Source organism: Dermacentor albipictus, chromosome 9 (assembly GCF_038994185.2).
Source record: "Dermacentor albipictus isolate Rhodes 1998 colony chromosome 9, USDA_Dalb.pri_finalv2, whole genome shotgun sequence".
NCBI lineage: Eukaryota > Metazoa > Arthropoda > Arachnida > Ixodida > Ixodidae > Dermacentor > Dermacentor albipictus.
This window is the reverse complement of record NC_091829.1, coordinates 43195257-43220662: the sequence shown is the minus strand read 5'-3', so window position 1 is coordinate 43220662 and position 25406 is coordinate 43195257. Positions and strand designations below refer to the sequence as shown.

At 45.4% G+C, this 25406-nt stretch overlaps 1 protein-coding gene across 1 annotated transcript in view; it reads left to right on the top strand.

The window, feature by feature from the left end:
- The window catches only part of LOC139049737 (QRFP-like peptide receptor), a 117750-nt gene that overhangs the window by 79665 nt on the left and 12679 nt on the right, over positions 1 to 25406 (top strand). Inside the window, exons 2-3 of the mRNA XM_070525532.1 lie at positions 14231 to 14736; positions 22737 to 22860. Coding sequence (XP_070381633.1) covers positions 14327 to 14736; positions 22737 to 22860 — 534 coding nt within the window. The 5' untranslated portion in view covers positions 14231 to 14326. The remainder of the gene's footprint in view (positions 1 to 14230; positions 14737 to 22736; positions 22861 to 25406) is intronic.

Sequence of the window (25406 nt, the reverse complement as noted above, 5' to 3'; positions counted from 1 at the left end):
GTCCCTTTTAGTTCGTCGCTTTATCTCCTGCGAATAAACCCTAGCAGTCGAGATAGCATGGGCAAATATAAAGAGTGGGTCGCGCACCGTCATTCCAACAACCTATCACGCACGGATAATTTGGAGTCTAGTGGACGAGACGCCGCAGTTATCATTTGACTACGCGGTATCGTGGTCACGCGACAGAAAAAAGAAATGTATAGGGACTGTGGCTTTATGGTGGCAGACGTCAGCAACAGCGTGAGCTGGGCGCAGAGAACAGTGCACCCCCGACAACCAATTCCGGCAGCGCACCAGACGTTGCGGCGCTGTAGCGGCGTCACCTCGCGCTGCGCCCTACGATTAAATAGCGCTAAGCCGATGTTAGAGGTCTGGAGAGGCTGCGAACTAAAAGGGGCGCGCATGCAAGAGCAGACGTCTCAACACATATCAGGCGCCTTCACTTGTTGGCGCTGGTTCGCGTTTTTCGCACGAAGCCGTGGCTCATTTCATTGCGTCCGCGACTGTAAATCGCCGACAAAAGAAAAACATCGAGTTTGGTTCCTTCACAGCGCGCCGCTTTGATGGGCTGCGGCCGTCCGCCACTGCGCGACAGCGCTAAGCGCTGAACTACTGGCGATTCACGCGCCCCTTCGTCCCGACCATCAGCAGCAGAGGAGCCGAACGTGGCACTAGAACTTTATCAAGCGCGACAAGCGCCAGCGCGAGAGCGAGGGTGTGGAGTAGAAGTTTGACGTCACTCGGGGTACTCTCGTCGCGAGCGCGCGAAGCGCGATAGCAGCGCCGCCCCCGCAGCCGCTCCGGCCGCCTTCGCCGTGGTCCATTTTATTCTGTCCGCGACTGTACGTGACCATTCACCTGCGGCTGTGCGCACACTGACTCTTCTTCACACCTTATCTTTCTTTGCATCGCCCCCATGTGTAGGGTAGCCAACCGGGAGTCACCACATGGTTAACCTCCCTCCCTGTCTGTCTGAGCTCTCTCTCTATATATATATATATATCCATGATTTCCGGTGATCTTTCAAACCGTCTCAACATGACTCGCTTTATCAAAGCCTCGCCCCCCTCGCCCCCTCCAAGAACGAAACCCGCAAACAACGAAAGGAACGTTTTCGGACACAAATTTTAAGCGAAAATTAGCTACCACGAACATATTTGCAATCGTCTAGAATGACCTTTCAAGAAAGTGCTGAGGTCAACTACCAAAGTTAAAGTCGATTACACTGTTCGTTATAATATTAATTTTCGATTTCGTTAGCGGCTTGACGCGTTACATTCGCAGTTATGGTGAAATAAACAGAAGCCGAGGGCTATTCTCATGGAACACTCTTTGCTAGGCATAACGGTTGCAAACAGTGTGTTGCCCGACTACGCTGGTCCGCGTGCTTTTTTCACCAACTTTCCGCTGGTATCTTTCCACTGGGAGAAGCATTAACGAAGGAGTTCATTTGCATACGACTCCGATTTTAAGTGAGTGCGACCCGACTCATGGATGTTGTCAGCTTAGCAGAATGTTCGATGCAATTAGCGATTTCCCACCCGAAATACCCTCTGACCACCTTCAACTTCTACCGCAGTGCATGGTACTAGTGAAGGCCACTGGAGAAGCAATGGAAGCCCAAAGGGTGGCGGTGACCGCAAAGAGAGTTTTGAAGATAACGCTCCGATAGTTTGAATAATGCCTCAAAGTAATTTTCGCCTGACTGCGAGTGTCTCTTTCCAGATTCCTCTCGCTTCCTGATGATTGTTTAAGATTTGATAAATAGGGGCCAGCCACCGATAAATCGTCTGCGTTTGTCGGATTTCCCTGTGTAACTTACCGCTTCGGAAACAGAAACATCCCATTAAAAATTGAGAGTAGGCAAGTTAGAAAGAACAGCTTCCTGAAACGAAGAGGACTTACGGGTTTACGAAGTCGATGTACTATGGAAAAAGTTGAGTCGTGATGCACCACACGTTCCTATTTTTCTTTCTTGATACTCCTTGGAAAGAACTCCCGATTTTTTAAATCAGAAATCCGTCTATAGGAAGGATCTTCTATTTATTTCTTTGCAAAGTCTAACCACCATTTCGTGAGCATTATATCTTAGACGTGTATTGTGGCGCCTAAAGACGTCTCATGCCTTCGACGCGGAATCGCCGAAAATCGAGAATAAAACTAGCGTTGCGTGCTTTATATCGTCTTTTTTTTCTTTTTTTTCGCTATCTTCGAGAAGACGAGATATTTTTGCTTTCATGAAAACCATCGCTAGGAATTCGAATCTCTTGCGCACTGTTAAGGGACATGAAAATATAAATTACAAACGCTAGATAAGATTAACGTATTTTTCTCTACTTTTAATCCTGTATCTTCTCTCCCGGCTAGCCATAGATATTGAGAATGCAATCAATCAACCCCCGCTGTTCATCGAGAACTTCTGCTGATATCGTGATGGGCATGAATGTTTTTCACGCAGCTTGCAGCAACAGAGAGTCTTTCTGCTTGCGTGAGCAAGCAATTCCTTAGTCAGCCGCGAAGCGCCTGAAAAAATCCAGAGGACAATCTTCTGTCTGCAGTCAGCGAACAATAACAAGCGACGTAGTAGAAGTAATCTACACTTGCTTGCTTCAAACAGGCCAACGATGCAAAAATCTGATAGGTGAATGAGTGTCCCTGGGCGAATAGTCCTGCTAGTCCTCGGAGATATCCATGGGCAACCTTATACATCATTATTGCAGTTCGTTAACGTACTTTGTTCTTCGCGCCGTCTTTCAGTTTATTCGTGCTTATGAAAATCCGCCATCGTTTTCCCTCACAACAGGGTCTAGGAGTGAAGCGGCGAGTGAGCCGCTCATGTGTAACCTTTGTGTGTGGCCATGGAATGCTGGAACATTCATTAGTGGCTAAACAAACTCGGCACCAAACGCTCCTTTTATCACCGCGACGCCCACTTTGAGCCACTCAAAAGCGAGAAACAAATCGCAGGCGTGGCAATCGTTCTGCAACCACATGCGACTGGGATACGAGCAAACCATACTGTGACAGCTGGATGATTAATCAGCAGGGATTGGCTCTCTTCGCGGTTCATGCTGTACTATGCTGTACTACAAACTGTGTCTCAGAAATTGCACGCGCCTCTTTACTTTTTGAATACGTTAAGGCTCTGTGACAAACATGTAAGATAGAGGGAAGGTGGGGCGGAGGGGTTAGAGAGAGAGATTTGAGAATGACGCGAGTAGCACGTATGGAATGAACGTGTGTCCAGCAACTTCGTCTAAAGTATGAGTTATTACCCGTTTTCAGTTTGTTTAACGAGTGGCAGATTTAATCGAGTGAAAATTGTTCTCGAAATTTCAAGCAGATAGATAATTTCTGAACTCTAACGGTTATCATTTTCTCCTGTATATACGTTTCATTTTTTACCCACTGGACCTGGATGTGATTTTTTTTAATAAAAGTTTTATACTACTACTACTATATCTTGTGGTAATTCTCTTTTTTTGTAGAAGTAACAAATTCTGGCAACAACTTATCCCGTTCACATAAACCCAGATACCCTTATGGACTTTTCTCTCGACGAAAAAGCAACATACGAGAGTAGCATGCATGCGATCGTAGCCTAATAGTCTCAGATATCTTTTTTTTCGGAAGGAATGGACAGTTGAGCATGTTTTCCTAGAATGGCACTGGTTTGGGTTAGTTGATTACAATTAATTATCAATGTAATTTGCGCCCCACTTGAAACGAGGACTGTGCAACGAAAGACACAAGCGCGAACTTTCAACGGGTTTTAATGGTAGGAAATCGGGTGATTTCTATACACACATAAACGTGACGTAACATGAAAGACTCCACGAAACATGCATGTGCAATCAACAAAACAGACTTTCATACGTGCATTCGCAAGAGCAAGATAAATTCTAAATAATAATGAGTACCGCACCCAAGGCATAGAATTCTGGGACTCAGTATTTATCCGGGACATTCTACAGAGGACGGTTAAAGAGGAGCTGATACTCGATTCGTACGACATCATGTTTCTACCAGGTGATACCATGAAATGCCTCGTCTCAAAATCATGCTGCTTAGCCTCCACAGTTTGTGGAAAACGTGTATGTGCGTTAGACATGCTGATTATATCGTACGCACAATACATGAAAATTTCATAGAAAACTTTTGTGCAGTACAGGTTGGATTGCAGTGCTTTCACTAGGTTGGATAGCAGTTCTTGATGACTTGGTTGTAGGGGAAAAATTATAATCCAGTTGTGTCGGCAAATATAAGCTGACTCGTAACTATTTTATTCGTCTTGTAAAAAGCGGCAATAGAGAAGAAGAGCGGTGGTCTCCTCAAGCCTGTTTCATGTGCAAGTGATATCGCCCCCCTCCTCCCCCCCTCCTCCCCCCCTTCCCAAAAAAAAAATTATATAAGAACGGCGTGACGGCCGTCTAGGGATCCAACCTCCTCGCCAAGTACCTGTTTTTCAAACGGCGCATGCAATGCGATCAAGGTCGGAATAGTTAAAAAATGCCAAATAAGTTTTGAGTGTTCTCTATTGATGCGTAAGCATTCTTTGGCTCGGCTGCTACTTCGCTTTCGCTTACTTATTCTGCTAGCTTGCGCATGTACACTCATCGATTTTCGGAGCGAAAAAATGCTTACGCATCCGAAGACAATCTTGAGAATTTTTTTTGCATTTTTGTTGGTTACGTTCCTCCTGCTTAGACCATATTATCATAACTTTCTGAGCACAATTTATTTCCATACAATCACGGGATTACAATCTTCTTTTGCTGCGTTCAGCGCGATGTCTTGTTCGGAATCAGACAACTTGCACTTCTTCTCTGGAGGCTGATAACCCGCTCCTCCTTCGATTTGAATGTCTCGTTGATCCTGCGTCGTATAAAGTTGACCTTCAAGTACTTGTCACAAGACCCATAGCGTTACCCGCCGTGGTTGCTCAGTAGCTATGGTGTTGGGTTGCTGAGCACGAGGTCGCGGGATCGAATCTCGGCCACGGCGGCCGCGTTTCGATGGGGGCGAAATGCGAAAACACCCGTGTACTTAGATTTAGGTGCACGTTAAAGAACCCCAGGTGGTCGAAATTTTCGGAGCCCTCCACTACGGCGTGTCTCATAATCAGAAAGTGGTTTTGGCACGTAAAACCCTATATATTATTATTAAGACAAGTAGCGTTGCTTCTCTTCCTCGTCTTGGCAACGCTGAGCCCCCCGTTTTCGGTGTCGCTCCCATTTCTGCTCTTCAATCGCCTTGGCGCGACTTCTATTGAGTGTCGCTCAATAACGTCGTTTCCCATCTGCTTCTGCAGGCCTCCTCTCGTCTGGTCCGTGTTCTAGTTCCTGTCGCTTTCCTTCCTCATTGCGACGCGGACATTCCCGCTACCTTTCAGGGTGCTTCGCTTTTGTGCTTCTTAAAGATGACGGGCTTGTGCGAACGTTTGTGACTATTAATGCAATCTCTATTAGACCACACGCGTCAGCGAACTCTCCGATAATTTCCTTCTTCCTTCCCTCCTTTCTCTCTCTCTCCCTGTCATCTTTGCTTTCTCCTTTCCCATTCCCCCGGTGTGGGGTAGCCAACCAGACGTTATTCTGGTTACCCTCCCTTCCTTCTGCTTTTCTCTTTCCCTCTTTCCCCCTCAACCCCTTCGCCCTTTCACCAACCTTATGTTTCTTGGTATCATTGAAAGAACACGTCTCGACACATTCTACCGCTTCTAAGCGATCGTATCTACTGAGGGGAAACACCGTCACAACTGCATATGTTTTGATAGGCAAAGCTTTTTTCCCCTTTTTTAAATTTCCTTTTTTGTTACGACCTTAACGCGGTAACAGCGAAGTCACCAGTTGCTTTTTTTCAAACGCAACCAATCATCTACTATTACACTATTATAACGATTGCATGTGCTAACTTGACCAATTATGTATATTAATTGCAGATATGAAGCATCGCGGGACGGACAAATTTTGCTGGGGTACTCGCGAAAGAATGCGTACGCATTAAATCTCGGGAGCGGTGACAACGCGACCAATGGTAGTGCTTTCGCGGGCTGTGACGCGGGGAGCACGTGACAGGGGCGGTGTCGGCGTGCGAAAGAGCTCACGCGCTCGCACTGGCGACGATTTTCAAGCAGACGACAACCAGTGACGAACCAAGTGGTGGAAGCTTCCATTCACGCATTAAATAGGCGGTGAATGGTTGTGCTTTCCTTATCTTTGCCTTCTTTCGTGTGTGTCGTGGGACCAACATCGTCACGGATACGCGGGACGAAACATCAGTCCATTTTCTCATTCTCGGCGGGCGCAGCTCTCTCTCTCTCTTTCTCTCTCTCTTTCTCTCTCTCTCTCAGTCATGCGCCAACTGATTCCAACTTACGCCTACAAATTTCCTAATTCTATCACCCCACCTAGTTTTCTTCCGTCCTCGACTGCGCTTCCCTTCTTTTGGCACCCATTCTGTAACTCTATTGGTCCACCGGCTACCCTATCCACCTTATGCACTACATGGCCTCGACTGCTCCATTTTCTAAATATCAATTAGAATATCGGTTATCTCCGTTTGCTCTCTGACAACACCGCTCTCTTCCTGCCACTTAACGCTATATGCCTATCATTCTTCGTTTCAGTGCTCTTTGCGCGGTCCTTAACTTGTTCGCGAGCTTCTTTGTCAACCTCTAAGTTTCTGCCCCACATGTTAACACCGGTAGAATACAGTGATTGCACACATTTTTTTATCTATGATAGTGGTAAGCTCCCAGCCAGGATCTGGCAATGCCTGCCGTATGCACTCCAACCCATTTTTATTCTTCTGCGAATTTCCTTCTCATGATCAGGGTCGCCTGTGAGTAATTGACCTAGATAAACGTATTCCTTTAAAGTTTCTAGAGGCTGACTGGCGATACTAAACTCTTGTTTCCTTGCTAGGCTTTGTCATTATCTTTGTCTGCTATATATTAATATTCAACCCCGCTAACGCTCTCTCCGTTAAGGTCCTCAATCATTTCTTGTAATTCGTCCCCAGTGTTGCTGAACAGGACAATGTCATCTGCAAACCGAAAGTTGCCGAGACATGCGCCGTTGATATTCACAAGCCTTGCCAGTTTAACTGCTTGAACACTTCTTCATGCATGCAGTGTATAGCACTGCAGAGATTGTCTCCATGCCTGACCCCTTTCTTGACAGGTAACTTTCTACGTTTCTTGCCGAGAACCGCGGTAGGTGTGGAATGTTTGTAGATATTTCTCAAGATATTGACATATCCCTCCTGCACTCCTTGATTACAAAAGCTCTACTGCACTTTTTGAAGTGTACTGGATGGTACCAGGGCTTGCGACAGTGAACATTCCTCTGCCACTGGCTCTGTGAATGATTGACACTTTTTCCTTCTCTATTCTTCTTATATATTCCTCCCCTTTCCCCCTCCACAAGTGTAGGGTAGCCAACCGGGCACGTCCTTGGTTAACCTCCCTACAAACTATAAGGCTGCATAAGTCCTTGCATAGTCTTTAACAGAGGCTGTTTTGTTTTTTTGTAGGACCTGTTTTCTCTTGTCTTACCACGCACTTTGGATCGCATAGCGGGACATCGGGGTAGCTTAGTCGACTAACATCATTCCTGTTGGCAAATATCTTCGCACTAGCACACGAGCGCTCCTCCTGATGCCGGGCCAAATATTTAAACTTGCGTTAAACCTTCGCGCGGCCAAACGCTCTCTTTTCTCTCTTATTCCTTGCCCGGCCCTCAGACGATAACAGCGACACAGTTCAAGGTGCCAGATGCCACGCACTATCTATAGGAGACGTTGCGCGGATACGGTACACACACCATCAAGGTAACGCAGGCAGTTCGTACGCCCCAAGCACCGACTTAAGACGAGCGGAGAGACGGTACGTGCACGCTGCGGTGACACTGTAACAACCAGTTTATCGCGTTCGTGCTTTCATCACTCCGAACACGACCATCAAATATCCGTCTGCTCACCAAAAAAAAAAGAATGCTGGTGCCCCAAGGCTTTTTTGTTATCTATAGGGCGATTTTGCATCATTAAAGCGCATTGCGTAGAGTACCGCGATAATGTTCGTTAGATGTTCGCAAGAGGCGCCATGTCTGATCGTCGTGCTTCTTCGGTAAGGAACCAAGGCTGCCCACATGGCGCTTCGATAGTTATACAGGGTGTCCCAGCTGACTCGAGCCAAACTTTGAAAATATGCAAATGCCACGTAGCTGGGCCAAACCAAGGTAATGTTTGCCGTCGCTTGAAGATACCCAAATTAATTTCTTTCCATTCCACGAAATAAATAATCAGTCTTAATTAATTACTCAACTTCTCAAATAATATAGTTAGATGAAAAGTGTCAATGAGAAAATTGTAGAGTGACATGAAAAACTGCCGATACATCTTTTTGTTGCTCAATACATGCTACATAGAAGTTTTGTCCGAGTGTGAGAGAACCCCACATGTGCACGCAACATTGCCGCGCGACGTGCCACTTGAGACACTTTACGTGTATTTTCGCGGGCTTCTGTCACACATCTAGGCATCCAGACATCCACCCAAACATAGCACTTAGGTATAGCGCTTAGGTATTTATTTATTTATTTATACTGCAGCCCGTTAGGGCTATGGCAGGAGTGGGTGTACATGCGAGGAAAACTGATTATGATATGCAGAAACAAGAACATAGAAATATAAAAAATGTGAAGCAACTATACATCAGCAATAGCATTTAAAAATTGAGAAATGGGTAACAAACGAACTTCGGCAGGTAAGAAATTCCGCTGTTCGATTGCGTAGTTGTCTCATTTTCCCTTTATTAGGAGTGTCAAAGCGGGAAAAAAAAGTGGATGCGTGTGAAGTTTGGGAAGCCGGTCACGTGGTTGAGGAATATATATATATATATATATATATATATATATATATATATATATATATATATATATATATATATATATATATATACGTAAACTTCAAAGAGGTGCGACATGTAGCGCTAACGTGTTGCTCTCGCATTTACCGCTAAATCACTACTGATTTCTTTTTATTTCTTTTTTCTTCTTTTTTGTTTATCCAGCGCACAAGCAAACAGAACAGTAGCTATATCAAGCTGTGCTTAGCAATGCAAAACAGAACCCTTCAGGGTATTAAAAAGGCGCCTTCCAATTTACACCATTTTAGCACTCATTCCACATTGAACACCCTATAACAAGGATGTATAGAAGTATATAAACTTGTGCACCTTTGTGCTACCGGCTTTCCACGAACTGGAGTAGGAGGGAAGAGAAAAGTAGAAGGCAGGGAGGTTAACCAGAATAACGTCCGGTTGGCTACACTACACCGGGGGAATGGGAAAAGGGGAAACAAAGATCACAGGGAGAGAGAGGAGGGAAGGAAAGAAGGAAATTGCGGCGAGTTCGCTGACGCGTGTGGTCTTACAGAAATTGCATTAAAAGTCACAGATGGTCGCACAGACCCGTCGTCCTTATGAAACACAAAAGCGCCTTCACCGCTTTATGGGCCGACGGGCGATGGGGGCGGTGTTCCAGCAGGACTTGCGCAGAAAGTGGCCGATTGTCCAGTTTTTGGAAAGCTTTGACAAGTTCTTGTCTCTCTGGGGCATATCTTGGACAGTGGCATACTGTGAATCGGTCACGAGAGCGAGCTATCCGCTCCTGTCGCTGGTCGCAGAACCGCCCCAGCCGGCAGGGTTGGGCGCTACGTAGATTCAGGTATGCGACGGCTTCACAGTAATAATTACGTTATGTTTTTCTGACGCAAAAGTAAGAAGGCTTAATGTTACGCCAATTTACAGGACACATATGTTTACCTTTCTTTCACACCTGCCGCGCTGTTCCTTGGTGGCGAATACGAGCTACGGGATAATTGTTTCTCTACAGCCTCCGTAGCGTTGCCTGCTCTGCATGAAAGGGAGTATCGTAAGGCGTAGCGTCCAATCGATTTCTTTCCTGTTAATCTTCCGCTTCATTTAATAATGATGCGAAAATCCTAGCGTTTTCGTGCACCTCATCGCGTGCCCTCTAACTACCGCGTAATAGTGCACGAAAATAAGCTTTCTGCCTTTGGATCCCTAACTGTACGCTAAGCGGTTCTCTATACGAAAAAAAAAACGATTCTGTGCCGTTTCCACTGCTGTGTTGCAGGGGAGGCTAAGCTGACACGTAACGGATGGGGTTGCAATGGCTAACGTAAGTGGTTGCGAAAATCTGCGCACGCTATGTCCGTGTTCCGTAATCCGCGGCTTGAGCCTGTGATCTTCAAGGGAGAGAAGCAGCTTAAGGATCGTTGAACGCCGGAAAATGCTCTTAACCGCAGCTTCACCTCCTAATTCCATCCTTACTTGAACTCGCGCGTTCTCTTTTGTTTTCCGCACTGCTTACTTTTTTTTTTGCAACCTCCGAAAGAGGCACGTTCACGCTCGATGCCCCACTATCGATAAACATCGTGAAATTTCTCTCTCTCTCTCTCCTTCTTTTTATACACGCCAAGCTTGCTTTCTCTGAAAGTACCAAGACTACAAGAAGAGGCTTGTGAATTGTGGGATATTTACTCTTGTTATTGCAGTGTGATGTATTTTATTTGTAATCGCATCTTTCCCAGCTGACTCTGCTTGGGCGCAGAATTCACTTTGAGTTTTTTTCTTCGTGAAGTTCACACAAGATTAGCACAATGATAAGGTTTTGTTAACAATAAATTTAATCAACACTTTGCTGCTTCTGTTGAGGGCGCTATGTGGAATAATGTATTTTTATAATCTGCGATAAATGAGCGTACACGTTATAATAAGTAACGCTTACGGTGATCGAACAAAAAAATGTATACCACCATCGCATGACTGCAATGTACGAAGAGGTAGCGTTTTGTTTTCATTTTTGTCACGTTGTCATTTGGACGTATTTTCGCACATTGGATCCTGACGTTCACATAAGATGCAATATTTTTTTTCTCTTGTCAGAAAAGGCGGTTCTTCGCCGTCTGCTTCCTTTTCATTTCTTTTTCCATCAGCATTTTCTTTTCTTTTTTTTCTAGTAACTTTCATCACTCAGCGCCTTAGCTTATCTGGATGTGAAATCGAGTGTGAGGAAGTACACTTGGTTTCAACCTCTTGGTTTCAACCACTTGGTTTCAACCACACGAATCCCCGAGTAAATGTAGTCGAAGGAACCTTTGTTTTCAGAGTTATCCTCTCTGTACAGGCGAACGCTACGAAACACGTGATCCCGTATGAGTTACATTTTTTTTTTAAAGTTACTTCACAGTTGAGGCCAGGCAAGGAGAGACTGCGAAGTACTTTACGTCAGGGAACCAAGTAGCGTATCACGCCGTTTGCGAAGATATACGACAGGAACTCCTCACGATGTGTCTTCCTTATCATTCAAGCGCGCTAACGTCGTTGAAGATTGATGTCTCTTATCGTCGGCTAGCAAATCGTCCCGCTGTATAGCAGTAAATCAAAATTCCATCGCCAACGAAACCAAAACCACAGAAAGGGAGGTGAGCGAGTCACAAGTAAGAAAAATGCGGGGAACCAAACCAGACCTACCCAGGTTTGCTATACTGCACTGGTGTAAGAGGATCAATGGACGAAATGAGAGAAAGAAGGCGAGAGAAAAGGCTGGCGCTGTATATCGTGGCGGGAAGCAAGGCACATAAGGTGTTCAATATATTTTCTTTTTATTCAGTCCCGCAGGAGCCGAATATAGTCTTGTCATCCATTCCAATATGGTATGAATGTACGCTTCTTCTAAATGCCAACCCGATGCAGAAGTGCATATATTTCCTTTTTAAAAAAAACCTTTCAGCTAACAGATGATTGGCCACCGATATTCCAAAAGGCCTCAGGAGTGAAATGGCAACACTGAGTACGTAGCGTCATTAGCAGAGAGCAAGTTCTTGGTGTCTCTCTTATTTTTTTTCCAGTTCAATGCTTGTGCTAAAGTTGTGAAAGTGTAACCTCCCATAATAAATGTGTGTCGAGTATTCACAATGCCGTCAGAAAACATTATTTCCTTCAAGCCAGCCATTATTGCCCTCCACATGCCGTTCGAATAGCTCCCTTATTTCCGGCTAACCCCTAACGCCTCTCAAGTGCAAATGATCCAACTCCATCGCTTTCTCTTTACACATCGAAGCCGGTTATGTACTGTGTTCGACAGAAAGAGAAAAAAAAACAACTGCAATCAAGTAAAAAGAAGACAAGTTATTCCGTGGTAGGTTATTCTAAATCTCAAAGCACAGAGTCGAATACGAGATTTGGGATTGTTTTTCTCAAGGCTTTCCAGCTTGCGCGCGGCAGCAAAATTTAGACTGTAAAAGCTGAAATCTGGGCACATTAAAGCCCACTTCGACAAAGTAATTCCACTCACGTTCGCGTGCGCCGGCAACGTATTTTCTTTTCATAGCTGTGCGTGCGTACGCGAAACGAGAAGGCAGTGTAGGATCTGCTTAGACCACGCGAAAAGTTGACGTCTACGAGCACATTATTGTTCTTATCGTTTGTCCTCAAAAGAACTTGCATCAGTCGCCACTCATCGTGCTCACTCGACTATGCAAATGAGAGTAAGAGAAAGTCAAAATGGCTGACGCATCACAGAAGTTAGAACGATGGGGAAAATAATTACAAAAAGAAAGAACTAGTGACAGCCATTTATACTCGATTATGAGCCGGCGAACTCGGATGTCCGCGCTCCGAAAGACCGGACAGCGACATCTGTCGCATACAGGCCGCCAAAGTTTTCAAAAATTTTTTGCAGTTCAGCCGAGCTCGACTGTCGGACGTCTCAACAAGAACTGAAGAAGTCATGCTAGGCCGCGTATGAAACACTATGAACGCAGCTAAGACACAAAGGCCGCCTCCGAGATAACGATTCGGACGGTACGTCGTTATCTTGAAGGACCTTTGTTGCTCTTTCCGTTATTTCAGGCAACAATCCTTTGGTGCCTCCCTCCTACAATGGCATCGTCGCTTTGCCGTTTCTCTTAAGAGCTCGCTTCCGGGCAGCGCACTTTCCACTTTCAATGGAACATTAAGAGAGTTCCGCGAAAAATCGTGGCCCTGCGAAACCGGCACAAGGATTCCACTTCTCAAGTGAGCCAAGTTGCTCATTCTACTTTTCTTCCCTGTCCTTGAGAATAATCCGTCGTTATGGCTGCCTTTAGTTTAAGGTAATGGCATCATATAGTTAAGCCTGGAGCAGCCCATGTCAGCTCGCTTCCATGCGAAAGAGTGTGGCCACATTGCCGGCTTTAAAGCAATATGTTGTGCCATTTCAAACAAGCAACTAGAAGATTCGGGCAATAATTTCAATGCACGACAAGTCCAAATGCCTAACTAAATGATTAGCGCATCTAAAATGTTGCCACGAAGCATGCCGTACACCTACACGCCATAAAGTCATTTGTGGTCGCACATTCCATCAAACGAAGTGTGCCGAAGAAAACAATTACCGGCTTATAGCCTTAAGTATCTCTCGAATTCACGTTTGATAACTGCTTTTCTTTTCTTAACCTGCTTGACCTACTGTATTGAAAGCAATGCGATGAAAAATCTTTGCAACAGGGGACCTGTGCAAGGTCGTCGGAAGCCCCGAACGCTTCGTTATAAAGGATCGCGTCTGCTCCCTTTCCCACAATCTTTCCCGAGCGTGTGTATTGTGTGCCGCGCACGCCGTCCGTCAACTTGGCACACGTGCCCAGGGACAAAGACAGGTCCACGATTGTGTACTTAGGGATCTCAAGTTACGAACTCAACAACCCGAAAACAACGAATGATTGCTAGTGGACAATAAATTTCGTAATTGGCTATGGAAATATAGGCATTAAGCAGGCATGTAACTTTATTCCAACGTTACGTCACGGGGCAATTATCCCAGGCGATGAAAAAGGCCAATCAACTCTAAGCGTAATCACTCTATAGAGCACATATTGCAATTTGAACACTTGTTGAAGCGCTATGGTTTAAGAGACCGCTTACAGTGCCCCTGTGCATTATCCTATGTGCCCTCAGTGCTCCCTTTGTCCGTCTTTTCCTCTGTATATGCCCCCTTTTCCTCACCGCCAGTTTAAGGTAGCGAACCGGGCGCTCGTCTGGTTGACCTCCCTGCCTTTCCGCTCCCTTCTCTCTCTCTCTTTGTTGAGAATTAGAGCCGTTGAATTTTGAAGATACGCATGACGTGCACATGACACGTAGTTCCACAACTGTTCTTCTGCGCAGGTCTTCTCGCCATGACCGCGACAGCCACCGCTCTCGCGTAGCAGTGCAAGGACGCGCGGAAGACAGCGTCGCGGAAAACCGACGCCCGCATCTCTCATGTCTCCCGATGGAAGCAACGCGTCGGCCGGCCTGCCGCAGATCATCGACGAAGACGACCTCCCCGAGGACTACGACTACGAGGAGTCGGCGTGGCGCTTCGACCTCGCCGACCTCATCCCGACGGCCGTCGTGTACGGGGCCACGCTCCTGTTAGGCCTAGTGGGCAACCTGCTCATAGTGTACACGGTGGCGCGGTTCCCGCGCATGCGCTCCATATCGAACCTGTTTCTCGCGTCGCTCGCGTCGGCGGACCTGCTGATCGTGCTCCTGTGCGTGCCCGTGAAGTTCGGCCAGCTGTTCTCGTACACGTGGACGCTGGGCGAGCTGGGATGCAAGCTGCTGCTGTACGTGCAGCACGTGTCCATGATCTGCTCCGTGCTCAACCTCACTTTCCTCAGCATCGAGAGGTGAGGAAAGGGTTGGCCTCGGTCACTCTTTTCGTTCCGCGTTACGTCGGACGGGTCCACGAAACCCTTCCATCGGATGGACCGGGTTTCGTCCATAGAGTTTCTCATTATAACACCTAGAGGGTAATCTGGCGCCACCGTCTATGGGAGTTTCATAAGGGGGCACCGTGCCGTCATGGGAATGACGATATATGTGTCTGCGAGGCTCGTGTTGGCTGGTGTTGTAAAAGGCTTCGTCTAAAACGTGGATATGGCTACGCAAATAACGCGTTCTCAAAGTAAAATCTTCATAAAATGATTCCATTCCCGCATAGTACATCTTTACTCACCCACAATGCATGGCCGAGCAAAGAAAAGCAATAACAGACGACCAACTGTTTCAAAGCGAGCGCGAACCTTGTCGTCTGTCCTCCAACTTCTTCTTCTTACGTAACATGTAGTCGTACACACAATAACAAGTTCTCATAGTTAAACAAAACATGTTCTCGCGTAATAATAAAACTAAAACAGCTTTTCACGTGCTGTTTTAGTAGAAAATGAATCATTGTGACAGACGGAACGGTATACTTGCCAAACGCGTCTTCAAGGTGTCCTGTCTCTACGAGAACGATGCCAATCCGAAGTCACAATATACCGGCATTCCCATGCATACCACAGCGCAGCAGCGCCAGATTTCCCTCTAGGTAATGTAGTGAGAAACTCTATGGATTCGTCACTGGTTTGAGTCTTACCTGATATAATAGATAAGCGCCATCACAATACGGTTGAAGTAACGCCAGCGAAAGACTGCGCGCTTGCTTTTTTGTGCGCAGTCCTTCGCTCTCGCGGACGTAACGCGGGTCCCGTACTTTCTGCTGATTTTGTAACGCGTCAAATTTTGCGAGAATTGCTAGAGCATGTTAGGCATTCAATCCTGTGAACAACCGCTGGAAATCAATACAGAATAATTGTGCAAATTTTGTGCCAGAGCGTCTGTATACATTCGTTTTTTGTACAAGCTCCTCTCCCGATATAATATTCACTTCCTCGTGACAATGTGTCAACTGTTGAGTATTTTATGTTACCGGCCACAATTTTCTTTGCAAAGCCTTTAGTACCAATTAGGGTTGGCGGCATTGGAGATTTGAAGATTTTTTTAACATACAATCTAGCGCTCACCTAAATGCAGCTGAAGTGAGAGCTGCCGTGCGATCAGAAGCACCAGTAAGGGACGCCGTAAAACACTTCACTTATCAAAACTACTACCGTGACCTAACCTTGAAGCCTTGTGTCACTCTGAAAGTGATGCGCACGTGGAGTTAAGCCACAAGAACTGAAATTAGTTCGAGTTTCTAAAAATTCATACTTGCCTTAAAAGCCAAAAATCTAGGAAACAAGAAGGAAGACCAGCACTCATCCTGTCTAGTCCTTCGTGTGTCCTCGTGTTTTGCGCTTCAAGTAAAGTATGAGTTAAGTCGCGTTGAAATAAATACGAAATAACGAAATTCGCTTGCAATGTTATAATCTCGGCGGAAAAGTGTCTCAGGTAGCGGTTCTCCTACAAACGACATGAAAGGCTTATGCACTAATCTCGGCAGGGTTGTACTCAACTGGCGAGGCTCACGACTCCAAACTTTCACCTTGTTACACTTTGTTAAATTGTTTCCTGCCCTCTAGGAAACGCGATCGTGGTACAGAGGAGCAACGTAAGGACATCGAGTTCGAAGCCTGGTGTCACTACATTCGGCATATATATTATATATATATATATATATATATATATATATATATATATGCATGCCAAATGTAGATTTGAATGAAGATGCTGAATGAAGATTTGTTTTAGTGCATATATATTATATATATATATATATATATATATATATATATATATATATATATATATATATATATATATATATATATATATATATATATATATATATATATATATATGCACTAAATGCAGGTATTTAGGGAACCAACATTCCGGAAAAGGGTCTGAACAGTAACGTGCTCGTGCTGCTAGAGGACAAGACCAGAAACCTCCCTTCCTCTCCTTCCTTTCCCGTTTGTCCCGATATTTTTGTCGTCAAGTGGCGTTCTTCATCTGCTCGGAATTGAGCATGTTCGGCATCGTAAGAGAAAATTAGCAGAGCAAGCTTTAGGGTGAATAGATATGCGATACTGGGCCTAAAGACACTGCTCGTACAGATTCGCACAAACTGCACTCTTGCACGGCGCTACGCCCAGGCTAGAAATTCCACAGACGCAGCGCAGCCCATGCCTTCACCAGCCGCTGTCGTAAACAGGATGCCTGTCAGCGTAGGCTCGCAGCCATCGGCGGCACGCAAGTATAAGTGCCCGCACGCTACCAACCGTTGTTTGCACAACAGATCGTGCGCGGAGACCCGCGATCCCTCTTTCATGTACGACGGGCGCAGCTTCTCCCTCTCTTAACCTTTCACTCGCACGTGTCCGATGATCTTCGTTTTCTCCGCCCAATATTACGAGCGGCGCAGATACCCCGAACCTCCGCACCCCTGATAAGTGAGCGACTGTCCTCATGGCGGCTGACAGGCATGTTGGTTTCAGGCTCAGCTAGTAACCTTGCGGAAGGTGCTTGAACGACAATTATTTAACGACTGTACGTTTGACGAAATATTTTAGCGACTATTGTCGTTTAGACTACTTCGATTAACCAGAATAGTCTGGTCATTATTGCTTGTTCTTCGCCGATGGTAATTCTTTGAAAGTTTTGGAAAAGTTCATTCGTTATTCTGCCCGAATCGATGAAACCGAACGATATGTTCACCATGCTGCACATAAGATATGTCGAGGGCAGCCCTTGAGCATTTTGTGAAAATTCAGAGAGCCGAACGTATATGACTATGGTAAAAAGATAGAGACACCGAAAAGTAAGTATGGCGGCAGGGAATAGGGAATTTATGTCAAAGTAAAACGAACCTAGTGTGCAATTCCCATATATGGAACATTCTACGACAATACGCTTCGCACTGAAACACACATGTCAGATAAAGAGAGAAGTTGCTACTGCTGCTGAAGCACAAATCGGGATTCTACAGCTGCCGAAGACGATACCGCCTATTTCAACTCTGAAGTGTTCAAAGCAACATCGTCACAAGGCGCACAAAAAAAGGCCAGCAAATTGACTATCACAGAACTGGTTTAATAAGACAGATTGACACATCACTTGAAAACAGACACAGACACGAGAGAGAGAGAGAGAGGGGGGAAAGGCGAAAAGCAGGGAGGTTAACCAGAGAAAAAAATCCGGTTGGCTACCCTACGCTGGGGAGAGAGCGGAGGGGGAGGTAAAGTGGTAACAAAGTGTAGATAAGGAAAGGAAGGAGCATAGACACACAATCACAATCGGTCACTGTCACCGAACACTGTCATCGCACAGCACACTGACACTTGCAGCACTATCAACATCTGTTCAGGCTACAGCCACCTGTCCAGTTCTGTCGTCCTCAAAAACCACAACAGTGCCCTCGTCGCCCTCTGCTGCGATGGCTTATGATGGCGGTATCTTAAAATAAGTTCCTCTGTGAGAGGTCTTTGGTCAAAGCGCGCTATCGCAGTTGCGAGTGATTGTCTCTGTAAATTATATCGAGGACAGTCACAAAGAAGGTGTTGAAAAGTCTCCTCGTTACCACAGTCCTCACACGAGGTGTCGTCGGCCCATCCAATTCGGTAAGCGAAAGACTTGGTGAAAGCCACCCCTAGCCATAGTCGACAAAGCAGGGTAGCTTCGCGACGACAGAGTCCAGCTGGAATACAAAGGCGTAGGGAGGAGTCAAGATTGTGGAGTCGGCAGTCGTGAAAAGTTCCAGCGTTCCACAAGGATAACGTGATGTGACGGCTGATCATTCGAAGTTTTCGAGTGGCATCTGTCCTTGATAACGGTATCGGCTCCTCTTCGTCCGCTTGAAGAGCCGACCGAGCAGAGTTATCAGCGTGTTCGTTCCCTATGACTCCGCAGTGACTTGGAAGCCACTGAAATGTCACGTGGTGTCCTTTCTCAGTTAAGGTCTCAGTTAGTTCTCTAATCTCAAACACCAGTTGTTCGTGTGGTCCGCGCTGCAGGGCCGATAGCAAAGATTGCAGTGCAGCCTTCGAGTCACTGAATATTGCCATCTTCGAGGTTGTTCTTGGTTGACGAGATGAAGTGCAGCGCGAAGGGCTGCAAGTTCATCGGTGTCGTTGCATCGGTGTCGTTGGGTGACATGCCTTGAAACTGATGGTGGCGGCTTTCGCTGGGAAGACCACGGCTCCAGAGGAACACTGGAGAGTTGCCGATCCATCAGTATAAATAGGTACGTGTTCGGCGTACCTCTCGTGCAAAAAGAAGCAAAGTTAGTTGTTTAAGAGCAAGTGATGACAGCTCAGATTTTTTCCTGATTCCTGATATGGTGAGGTGAACTGCGGGTTGAGCCAAACACCATGGAGGACTCGATGGCTTAGTTGCGGTGGTGAAGCCTGAAGGGAGGCAGGGGTAATACTCCGAAATCGTATTACAAAAAGCTGCCTGCGGCCTTTCTGATGGTAGTGTTGCCAGATGGTGGGAACAGGCATGGGCAACGTGCCTAATGTGCACTCTCAACACTTCTACCACAATGTGTGTTTGGATAGGTTGGTCCTGAGCAATCGCAATAGTCGCTGCTGTCGATGTGCATTTTGGCAAACCAAGACAAACCCTGAGAGCCCGAGCTTGAATAGCCTGCAGAGCACGAAGATTTGTCTGGCAGGTGTTGGGCAGTACGGGCAAACTGTATCTCAAGAAGCCCAGAAAAAGAGCCCTGTACAATTCGAACATTGCATGCACTGACATTCCCCAAGTCTTTCCTCCCAGAAACTTGAAAAGTTGGGAGATTGCTGTCAGACGCTTTTTCAAGTAGGTCACGTGCGGGCTCCATGAGAGATCTCTATCAATGATTATGCCAAGAAATTTGTGAGTCTTCTCATAAGAAATTATCTGGCCATTTATTGATATGGCGTAGGGTGTCATTGGTTTGCGGGTGAACGCCATCGGTGCACATTTGTCTGACGAGATTTCAAGACCTTGGTTGCGGAGGTATATAGCTGTTAGAGTAGCAGCTTTTTGAAGTCTTGCACGTATCTGAGGACGTGTCACACCTGAGGTCCATATACATATGTCGTCGGCGTACATTGATAACTTGATCGCTGCTGGCAGATGATCAACGAGACCAATGAGTGTGAGGTTGAATTGGGTAGGGCTTAGTACACCGCCTTGAGGTACACCTCGGTACGTGTAGTGTATTGCGGTTTTACCATCACCGGTACAGACAAAGAACGATCTCATAAAAAGGTAATGAGAGATCCATTGGAAAACTCGACCACCTAGGCCAACCATCTCAAGAGCATCGAGGATAGCCTCGTGAGCTACGTTATCGTATGCCCCTTTGACATCCAAGAACAGAGCTGCAGATAATCTCTTGCATGACTTTTGAAGCTGGACGCACGTAGCGAGATCAACAACACTGTCTATGAAAGAGCGATCTCGACGAAAACCAGCCATGCAATTCGGTAACATGTTGTAGTGCTCCAGGTACCACTCCAAGCGGGCAAGGATCATTTTTTCCATTATCTTTCCCGCACAGCTGGCCAGCGCTATTGGGCGGTATGAGGTGGTTTCAAGTGGGGACATGCCTTGCTTCAGGAGAGGGACCAAGTGGCTTATCTTCCATTCTTCGGGAACCATGCCATCCTGCCAAGATAAGTTGTAGAGATGTAACAGTTCTCTCCGTGCGCCATCACTCAAATTGTTCAAGGCGCGGTAGGATATTCCATCTGGTCCCGCGGATGAAGAACGCCTGCATAGAGCAAGAGCCGCTTCTAATTCCTCCATTATGAAAGGAAGATCCATGCGGCCGTCACGTGAAACAGGGATGCGACTGGGGGCTTGAAAGCCTGGACCGGTTGCTTGGCCAGCGATCCTTGCACAAAAGTCTTCTGCAACATCAGCCTCTGGCCGCCCCTGGAAGAGCGCCAGCGCCTTGAATGGGAAGCGTTGTTCAGGGAAGGAACGTAGACCACGTATGGTTCTCCAGATGTGGGAAAGTGGGTTTCGGGGGTCTAGTGACTGGAAAAAACTTGCCCGACGTCGAGATGCCAATCTATCCATGCGACGTTGAAGTTTCTTTTGTAGTCGTCTGGCTGTCCTAAGGTCTTCGATGGATTTTGTACGCCGGTAACGCCGCTCCGCACGACGACGTAGCGCACGAAGTCGCTCCAACTCTGTATTCAATTCCGTGTGCTTCGACGAAACCGTGACCGTGCGCGCGGCGTGTAGCATTGCAGACTTGATTGCTTCCTCTAATCCAGAGGACAAGCCCTCTCGACAAGCATCCTCCATGGTGTAAGTAAAAGTGGTCCAATCAATTAATCGAATGGTGTTCCGTGGGGTGGGACTGGACATTCCTTTGATGACAAGGTATGTGGGAATATGATCACTCCCGTGTGTCTCGATATCCGAAAACCATTTAACATATCTTGTGAAAGTGCTGGAGACGAAAGCTAGGTCAAGACAGCTGCCATAATTCACGCCTCGTATAAACGTTGGGCTGCCGTCATTCAGGAGTGAAAGGCCGTGGTTACAGGCGAAGTTTGCAAGTCTTTGCCCTCTTGCATTTGTTTTTGCGCTTCCCCATGCTATATGGTGCGCATTAAAATCTCCGATGATGACATATGGGGCAGGGCACACAGACAAGATGTTCGTTAATCGTTTGGGATCAAAGATACTTGAAGGCGATATATAAACGCCTACAAGTGTAAACATGAGTTTGCCCTTTTTAATGGTTAGGCAAACGTATTGATTTTTGTCATGAGGCGGAATCGGCTGGCGAACATAGGTCAGTTCTCGACGAATAAAAACGATGACTTTGCTGCATCCATTAGTCGTTGCGGATATAACAGCTTCGTATCCCGATAATCTGACTGGTTTTGACACATTAGGCTCACATAAGACAATGATTGGGAACACAGACACGAAAATCGAATTGAAGTAACAGAGCAAGAATACCTGCTAGCCACAGAGAATAAAAGCCCGAGGATCAACTTTCTCATTTTTCCGTTACGCAACATCAGTAGAGGTGATGTGAGCAATTTATTTCGCGTACTATGTCAATGAAATTGTGCCAGTCAATACAGTTTATATATATATATATATATATATATATATATATATATATATATATATATATATATATATATATATATATATATATATATATATATATATATATATATATATATATATATATATATATATATATATATATATATATATATATATATATATATATATATATATATTGAAGCCTGTCAGCATCACAAGTGAGCGATTGCCTCAACTTTAACTTCGCCAAGCATCTTATCTAATGGCATTGGACGAGACAAGCTCGGAGCAATGACTGCGAAAGCAAAGTTTAGCGAAGCGATTGAAGTTCTAGGACGGTGTTCTAACCATACGCGGGCCCGACCAACACGAACGCGACCAACGCGGATGCACAATTTATTTTTTATTTTCAGACTAAACGCTTTAATACGCCGTGTCGCGCCTGTAATGACATGGCGCAGGCGCCTTTACGCTGGCCGTAAAAAGCCGTGCCAGTAAAGTTACAGCGCTTTCAGGTTTGAGCAGTGATATTGCCTTGCACTTCTCATATTTGCCAGACTGAGAAGATTTAAGGTGAAAGGCATGCGCTGTGAGTTTCGTGAAATCGTTTATGGGCTGCCGTCGTCAAAATCCTGAGGAACAGTTTTGTAAAGGACGTTAAAACCCGGTATGAGCAACTTTAGTGATTGAACAACGTAGCAACGTAACCCGCAAATACGAATTGCATGAGCAGACGCCATAAATATACCCAAATATATGCGGGGCCCCCCGGCGACGCCTACGACGAAATTTCGCTCGAAGTGTCCGCATAATTGCTGTCGCAGAAATTTAATTAAGCGAATTGAAAACGTCTACGCAGGTACTACGCGGTGATCCACCCCGTACGCTCTCGCTACCTTTGCACCTTCAGCCAAGCCAGGCGAGTGATCATCTTCATCTGGTTGGCGGCGTTCCTCACCGCTCTGCCCATCATCTTCGTGCAGGTAAGTGTGGCAGAATTGAAGAACCGGAGCTGGTTCACGAGACGGTCACTGTTGCGGTGGGCTCTATTTTATGTGCACGGAAAATCGCGCACCGTAAACTACTGGATCGTATACATCCAAATATGTTGTCATAACCTTCTGCAGACTTTCGTTTGTTACTACGCTCCTTTCTTTCCTTATCTCTACTTTGTTACCACTTTACCTCCCCCTCCCCTCTCTCCCCAGCGTAGGGTAGCAAACGGGATCTTTTTCTCTGGTTAACCTCCCTGCCTTTCCCCTTTCCTATCTATCTATCTATCTATCTATCTATCTATCTATCTATCTATCTATCTATCTATCTATCTATCTATCTATCTATCTATCTATCTATCTATCTATCTATCTATCTATCTATCTATCTATCTATCTATCTATCTATCTATCTATCTATCTATCTATCTATCTATCTATCTATCTATCTATCTATCTATCTATCTATCTATCTATCTATCTATCTATCTATCTATCTATCTATCTATCTATCTATCTATCTATCTATCTATCTATCTATCTATCTATCTATCTATCTATCGTTTGTTACAAGTTAGGGGATCTCCAATAATTTTGGTTAACGGGAAGAAACAAGGCCTTGCAGGTTTATTCGATTGGCTGCGAACAACGCACAATAGGTCCCCTTTCTACTCAAGGTTTCAGCATGCTTTGAAACTTGGCGAATGTTAGTCGGGCATCCTGCATATGAAAATAACATTATCGTAACCTGCGAGGAGCAACGACCATTGCCGCATCAAAGGCATTAGCACAAAACAGCAAACAACGCCACCTTGAAGCAAGTTTACCCGCCGTGGTTGCTGAGTGGGTATGGTGTTAGGCTGCTGAGCACGAGGTCGCGGGATCGAATCCCGGCCACGGCGGCCGCATTTCGGTGGGGGTGGAATGCGAAAACACCCGTGTACTTAGATTTAGGTGCACGTTAAAGAACCCCAGGTGGTCAAAATTTCCGGAGTCGTCCACTACGGCGTGCCTCATAATCAGAAAGTGGTTTTGGCACGTAAAATCCCATAATTTAATTTAATTTTTTTTAAGCAAGTTTATCTGCAGTACTTCCGGGGTAGAGGCGAAGCGTATTCTTTACTGACGAATAATCACTCTGTCTGAGAGGTAACTTACGTTATTATTCCTCCGAATCATGTAAAGGAAATTCTTGGGATACCTGCCTCTCACGGAAATTATTCGAGGAAACGAGCATATGAAATAATGTTATCATTTGTGTAACCTGTTTGTGTTGAAAGAGTTTTGTGCCAATAAACATCGCTTCCCTGTGATTGCAAAACGTACGTGTCTGAACATCGATACTGAAAGCTCTCAACTTACTCCAACCCTTCCCACTTCGCATTCCCGTTCGTGGATATATTCATTTCAAAAGTAATGAAAACTGCTCTGTCACTCACCAGACCAAGAGACATCTCTGATCGTGTATGTTTCATTTTTTCCTCTATTCTTTACAAGTCTTCGTGCAATCAATAGCAGCACTCATCTCAATTCTGATGCCTATCTCTGTTCACATTTTTTATGTTCATTAACTTTTACAGTGTTGCGCTAATGGAACGCACAAATGTTCGATTTGAAGTTCCTTAATGTTTCTTCTTCAGACAGACAATTCACAAGTGCACAAGAAAGTATTCCTTTCGGCGATGTTTAAATAATCGGAAAGGGCTTATCAGAGTGTACGCCTAATTGAAAAATTCCACCACAGAACCTTCGCGCTGCGGCGTTCTGTTTGCTAGATAACGCCTGAGCAAATGGCCTTTATCAAAAGAAACTGCTCGGATTCTTTATTTGAACGTTGCAAGCCTAGGCTTAAAACGAGCCTACGAAAGCTACTGAAGCGATCTGTCACGTTGTAGGAAAGATATGTGTATTTCAGGGCATTACGAATAACTCTTATTCAATAAGCCAGGCACATACTCTAGAACACTCTTGTCGTTTGATGTGCCGATGTGGTTCTGGTTTTGAAAATTTACAAAAAAATTCCTTGAGAAGGCGACATACGACAATGCTTTCTCCTTTTAGCATTTCATCTTTATTTTTCATCAGGGAGTGTGTTAGTTTATTCGGATAACACTGACTTGCGTTACGTAGGCACAGATTGAGTTCACCCTCTTCGAATATCCCACAAACATACCTGGAAGTACCTGGAGCTAGAACAGATGTCTAATCCCTATCTAACATGTCAGCTCGCTCATATTATTTTAACATAGTTTTATGATCGCGATCTAGTGCGAATGATAATTTGACCAAGGAGAATTGTCTCCTTTCGCTCGATCAAATCCAAGTCTGTTCTATTCAGCACTTTGCTAGTCGTTGTCATGTGCTCTTCAAAATGTTCCCATTTAGTACTAATACCAAATAAATGTTAGGAATCTCATAGTTAAGAAGCCTTTTCGACACTGGTATAAAAAAAAGTGAAAACTGCCCATGAGCACGTTTCCCAACAGCGGAGTTGAGCGTGCTTCAACAGGGACACTCTACGCAGCTTCCGTAGTTGC